The sequence below is a fragment of the Piliocolobus tephrosceles genome, chromosome 21 (genome assembly GCF_002776525.5).
Source record: "Piliocolobus tephrosceles isolate RC106 chromosome 21, ASM277652v3, whole genome shotgun sequence".
NCBI classification, from domain to species: domain Eukaryota; kingdom Metazoa; phylum Chordata; class Mammalia; order Primates; family Cercopithecidae; genus Piliocolobus; species Piliocolobus tephrosceles.
In genome coordinates this window covers 7,234,717-7,241,137 of record NC_045454.1, presented here as the reverse complement: position 1 = coordinate 7,241,137, position 6,421 = coordinate 7,234,717, and the positions used below count along the sequence as shown (strand labels likewise).

Genomic DNA, 6,421 nt, shown 5'->3' with positions numbered 1-6,421 from the left:
CTTCCTAGGTTCAAGTGATTCTCCTGCCTCAGCCTCCTGAGTAGCTGGGATTACAGGCACCTGCATCCACGCCTGGCTAATTTTTGTATTTTTAGTAGAGACAGGGTTTCACCATGTTGACCAGGCTGGTCTTGAACTCCTGATCTCAAGTGATCTGCCCACCTTGTCCTCCCAAAGTGCTGGGATTACAGGTGAGCCACTGCACCTGACCCCAATCTGTTTCTATACCTACTCCCCTCTCCCATCCTAGCAGCCAGGCAACATTGATTAATTTTGCCGTTCTAGAATTTCATATAAATGTAATCATATAGTGTATCATATTTTGTGTCTAGCTTCTTTCACTCAGAATAATGATATTTTTTTTTGAGATGGAGTCTCACTCTGTCACCCAGGCTGGAGTGCAGTGGCGTGATCTCGGCTCACTGCAAGCTCCACCTCTGGGTTTACACCATTCTCCTGCCTCAGCCTCCTGAGTAGCTGGGACTACAGGTGCCCGCCACCTCGCCTGGCTAGTTTTTTTTTGTATTTTTTAGTAGAGACGGGGTTTCACCATGTTAGCCAGGATGGTCTCGATCTCCTGACCTCGTGATCCGCCCATCTCAGCCTCCTGAAGTGCTGGGATTACAGGCTTGAGCCACCGTGCTCGGCCAGAATAATGATTTTGAGATGCGTGTATGGTGTTGCTTATATCAATAGTTTATTTCTTTCTGGTGCAGAGTAGCAATCCATGGTATGGATATATCACAGTTTGCTTATCCACTCACTTACTGATAGACATTTGCTTCATTTCCAATTTCATTATTACGAATAAAACTACTATAAACATTCTTAGGGAAGTCTTTTTATGGCTCTTACGTAAATACTATGAGTAGAATTGCTAGCCATCATGTGGATGTATGCCTACCTTTCTAAGAATTTACCAAGCTGTTTTCCAAAGTGGTTGTACCATTTTACCCCCTACCCCCAGCATTGTAGGAGAGTTACAGCTGCCGTAGATATAACCGAGACTTGATGCTGTTATTCTTTTCAATTTTAGCCATTCTGGCAGCTGTATGTCTTTTGAAATGATTCTCTATTTTTCAGGTACTGGGTGCAACTTTCCATATCTGACCATTAAATAGAATGTGTTAATTGTATTGTTCAAATTATCTATATACTTATTCAGTCTCCCATCTCCTTGCCCCTCAGTTGCCCCATTCTGGCCCTCAACCTCCCCTCTTTCTGCTCCTTGGTCTCTGTAGCTGTCACTCACAGTAGCCCTCTCCACAATTCTTCCCACCAGACTCCAGCTGCAGCAGCCAAGTCCTGAGACAGATGCAAATTAAAAATTCTTGAAATACAGTTAAGAAGACAAAAACAAATATAGATCAACTAAAGCTGAATAGTTAAACTAAGCAAGAAAATCTCTACAGTTACCATTTGCTGACTTGACTTTTCAGAAACTGGACAACAGCCATGGCACTGGTTTCTCTTAACCACCCAGGGAATGGCCCCTCCCTCTGAAACCCTGTGGCCCTCCTGGTCAAAGCTCCCATTTCCCAGATAGGGAAACTGAGACCCATGGAGGAAAAGCCATTCGCTGGAATCTCTCGAATGGAAGGGGAAGCAAGGAGGACACTACAAACAGAACCTGCGCTTCTCTTAGACTTTATTTCTGGATCTGGGGAAAGGGACAAAAAATGAAAAACCAACTCTAACACTGCTAAGGTTGAGTCAACATCTTGCCACAAGGGGGCACTGTGTACAGGGAGAGTCTAGGTGGCTTTGGAAGGCTGGGTCTGAGGGAGGAGGGCCTGGAGCCTGGACCTCTGGGTCTGGGGAAGGAGGGATTGGGTGCCTGGACCTCTGAGTCTGAGGGAGGAGGGGTTGGGGGTCTGGAGCCCTGGGTCTGAGGGAGAAGGAGCTGGACTCCTGGGTCTGAAGGAGGAGGGGCTGGGCGCCTGGACTTCTGGCTCTGAGGGAGGAGGGGCTGGACTCCTGGGTCTGAGGGAGGAGGGGCTGGTGGCCTGGATCCCTGGGTCTGAGGGAGGAGGGACTGGAGGCCTGGACTCTTGGGCCTGAGAGAGGAGGGGCTGGGAACAGAGATTCCTGAATTTCTTCCGCAGGATGTATTTGGGGGTCAATTTCATGGGTTCCCATTACCCACAGTTAACTGGCCTGGACGGTTTTCTCTATCCACTCAGTGAATTTGCAGAGGTTGGTGTAGACGCTTGGCACGCCAACTTGGCCACACTGGCCTTGTCCGAAAGACACAAGGCCCTGCAAGTACCCGTTGCAGATCAGGGGCCCCCCAGAGTCACCCTGTTGTGAAGAGAGGGAGAGTCAGAATCCGAAACACAGAGAGGTGGAAATGGATGTGGGATCAGAGAGGAACTAAATGAGACTGAGAAACAAAGACAAAACCATCATCAACAACAACATAGCCCAGCAACATATCTGTTGGAAGTCCCGTTGCAGATCCCTGACCTCACCTACTCCTGCTTCCCGATGTCCTATGTCCTGAATGCTGGCTGCTTCTCTTGGGCTTGTTGTCTGTCTGTTTCTGTCTTTCCTTCTTTGTCTCCTTCGTGGCTTGTTTGTCTGTCTCAGTGTCTCTGCATCTCTTTGTAAAGTCTTTTTCTTTTTTTTGAGATAGTCTCACTCTGTTACCCAGGCTGGAGTGTAGTGGTGCGATCTTGACTCACTGCAACCTCTACCTCCCATATTCAAGCGATTCTCCTGTCTCAGCCTCCCAAGTAGCTGGAATTACAGGCGCCTGCCACCACACCCAGCTAACTTTTGCATTTTTAGTAGAGACAGGATATCACCATTTTGGCCAGGCTGGTCTTGAACTCCTTACCTCAAGTGATCTGCCTGCCTCGCCTCTCAAAGTGCTGGGATTATAGGCATGAGCCACCATACCCAGCCTCTTTGTACAGTCTTGATTTTTCCTATTTCTCTTCGTGTTTCATCTCTATGAGTCTGTGTCACTGTTTGCCTCTGGGTACACAGTTGGCCCTTGAACAACTCTGGTTTGAACTGCACAAGTCCACTTGGATATTTTTCAATAAATATATTAGAAAAATTTTAGGAGAGTTGCAACAATTAAAAAAAATTCACAGATGAACTGTGCAGCTTGGAAATATAAAAAAATTCCAACAAAGGTATATCATGAATGCATAAAACATATGCATAAATTGACTATGTTATTGGTAAGGCTCCCCGTAAACAGTAGGCTTTTTTTTTTTTTTTTTTTGGGAGGCGGGGTCTCGCTCTGTCCCCCAGGCTGGAGTGCAGTGGTAGGATCTTGGCTCACAGCAAGCTCTGCCTCCCGGGTTCACGCCATTCTCCTGCCTCAGCCTCCCTAGTAGCTGGGACTACAGGCACCCGCCGCCACGCCCAGCTAATTTTTTGCATTTTTAGTAGAGACGGGGTTTCACTGTGTTGGCCAGGATGGTCTTGATCTCCTGACCTTGTGATCTGCCCATCTCAGCCTCCCAAAGTGCTGGGATTACAGGCGTGAGCCACCGCGCCCGGCCCTCAGTAGGCTATTTCTAGTCACGTTTTTGGGGAGTCAAAAGTTATACAAGGATTTTCTGTTGGGTGGCGGTCAGCGCCCCCAGGCCCCATGCTTTTGGGAGGTCAACCGCATTTCTATGTGTGTGTGTTTCTGCCTCCCCGAGTGTCTATTTCTGTTTTTCCCTTCCTTTGCTTCTCTTTATTCCTACGTTTATTTCTCTGTTTCTCCCAGTTTCTCTCTCCAGTTGTCACTGTCTCCCTGTGTGTCTCTTCATCTCTGCATCTCTCCATGCAGCCCTGTGTATCTCTGTCTCCCCCTTCTGCACCCTTCCCTGAGTCGCCTGCCCTCCCCTTTCCCCGTCTCTCACGTAGCAGGAGTCCTTCCGGTCTTGCCCTCCACCGGCGCAGAACATGCTGGGGTGGTACAGCGGGTCATAGAGCTCACCGCAGACCTCCTCAGACACCACCGACAAGTTCACGCACTGCAGCACGGTGGGCATTCTCCCTGGGACGCAGAGCTCTGGGTCAGCCCCCGCGACTGGGCAGAGGACCCCTTGAAGAAGGCAGACATACACCCGTGAGCTCACCGTTCGCCAGCAGACCCCAGCCAGAAACGAGGCAAGAGTCCCCCGCGGTAGGGCACCGCGAAGCAAGGCTGATGTTCCGGATGGTGGCAGACTCGGACACAGGTTCGTCCAACTTGATGAGCATGAGGTCGTTGGCGAGCAAGGGTCTGTTGTACTCTGGGTGCTGCACCGAGTAGCTGGCCTCCACCATCCGGCTGCCTGGCTCTTGGTCGGCCTCAAGACTGTGCAGGCCCAGCCCGATGGTGTAGGACCTGAGGGCCACGGAGGGCAGGTCAGTTTTGTGGCAACTGCCTCCTTATCTCCATTCTCATCTTCAACCCCATTCCGATCCCCATTCCCTAACCCCAACCCCACCCTCTTCGCTAAACACCCTAAGGGCTACTTACCATGGTCTCAAATCCTCATTCACAAAAATTCAGGGACAGGAACTTGCCTTAGTTCACTAGAGACTCAGCACCGGGCTGAGATTTCAACCCAGGGCTCTCTGAGTCCTTCCAAAACAAGGTTCCCGCCTCCCAGCCCTTCCCTCTGGGCTCCCCGGATCCAGGCTAATTCCGTCCTCCTCCCAGAGCCTTCACCGCTGATTCCCCCTGAGCACCCCAGGATGAACCTGATACTAGGCCCCTGCCTTCAGCCAAAGTAACACCCAGGCCCTGCCCACTCGCCCTACCTCTGCACTCACTTCTGGAAACAGTGTGCGGCTGACAGCACCCACTGCGGATGCACCAGGACGCCCGAGCAGAACAATTCGTTTTCCATGATCAGTGCCGCCTGCCAGGGCTGCGAGTGCGGGATGCAGTCCTCGCCGTTTATGATTCGACTGCTGCTACCAGAGACGAGCGATCCTGAGGGCGGAGTCAGGGCTGGGGACGGGCCTAGGAGGCGGGCCCAGGGCTCCTGAGGGTGGGTTTACCGAGCAGGGGCGTGGTCAGAGGTTCAGGAGCCGTCAGGGCTCCTTGGGGTGGAGTCAGGGCTGGGAGCGGGCTCAGGAGGTGGGCCTAGAGCTTTTGGGGGTGGGGTTACCGAGCAGGGGCGCGGTCAGGGCTTCAGGAGCAGTCAGGACTCTTGGGGGCCGAGTCAGGGCTGGGGCGAGTCCAGGGGGCGGACCCAGGGCTTCTGGGGGTGGGGTTATGGTGCAGGGGGCATGATCAGAGCTTCATGGGCTGGTCCAGGGTTTTGACCTAGGGCTCCCAGGGGCGGTGATCACGGTGCGGGAGCCTGGTCAGGGTTTCAGGGTAGTCAGGGCTTCTGGGAGGTAAGTCAGGGCATGGGGGTGGGCTGAGAAGTCGGGATTAGTGCTCCTAGGGTTGGGGTTACAGCACAGGGGCGCCGTCAAGGCTTCAAGAGCCGGGTTATGGATAGGGGCAGTCTCAGAAGGTGCGACCAGGGCTCCTGGGGCGCACTTAGGGCTCTGGGGTGGGCTCTGGAGGTGATACTGGTGCCATTGCGGTGCAAAGCCGGGTCAGGGGTTCAACAGGGGAGTCTAGGCTCATAGCGGTAGGATGGGGTCCTTTGGCGTGGATTAAAGCTCAGGGGGTGGAGTTATTGCTGGGAGCAAAGATCGGGTCACTTGTCTGCACAGACTGATGCTCAAAGAGTCCTGCACCGAGTCAGTCCTATCCTCTCCCAGCCTTACCCACAGTCACACCCAGCCACAAGCCCATTCACACCAAAACACCATTATATAGTCCTGTGAGGTGAGTTCCTTGGGGATGGGAGGGGGGATCTCAGGACTGAAGACCCAGGAAGTAGGCACAGATTCCCAGCAATGGATTAGTCCCCAGGAAGCACAATCTCCTGCACCCTCGGCTTCCCCTGTCCCTACATCATCATTACACTGTTGTCACTCCACCAGATATTCAGAGGCACAAACTGTCAGTGTCTCACAGGTACAACCACACACCCAGGCACACTGCCACACACAATTCGGGGGGACAGCCATGGGGGCGGATCACATGGTACCGTCTCACAGCCAGCTTTGCAGACACGAGCGGGAGGACACTGAATCACGCCCGAACATTAACAAACACTGTGCCCCCAAGCACAGTCACACACACATGCACACTCAGATACCTGTGGCACCAAGGATGAGGTACCCCAGGAACCAGCCCCAGCGGTTTCCTGCTGTGGTCATCACGTCAGCACCTGGGGATGAGGACTGAGACTTAGCCCTATCTGGGGGTCTTCAGTCCAAGTCTCTCCATCCCTCTCTTTCTCCCTCCCTTTCTTCCCCCTGGGATGTTATTAGGTAGGCTAGAGTCTAGACCATCTACCCCCACTCCCATCCGTGGACCCAGAACCTAGAGAGACAGATTTAGAGACCGAAAGAGAAAAAG

General features: G+C 52.5%; 1 protein-coding gene across 1 annotated transcript; it reads right to left on the bottom strand.

Annotated features, from left to right (window-relative positions):
- Positions 1-2,063: 2,063 nt before the first annotated feature.
- KLK4 (kallikrein related peptidase 4) lies at positions 2,064-6,219 on the bottom strand. The gene is made up of 5 exons (XM_023182630.1): positions 6,159-6,219; positions 4,768-4,930; positions 4,086-4,336; positions 3,867-4,003; positions 2,064-2,301 (listed from the first exon to the last, which is right to left on the bottom strand). Exons 1-5 carry the CDS (start codon positions 6,217-6,219, stop codon positions 2,149-2,151), a joined length of 765 nt encoding a protein of 254 aa, XP_023038398.1. The 3' UTR covers positions 2,064-2,148.
- Positions 6,220-6,421: the final 202 nt, after the last annotated feature.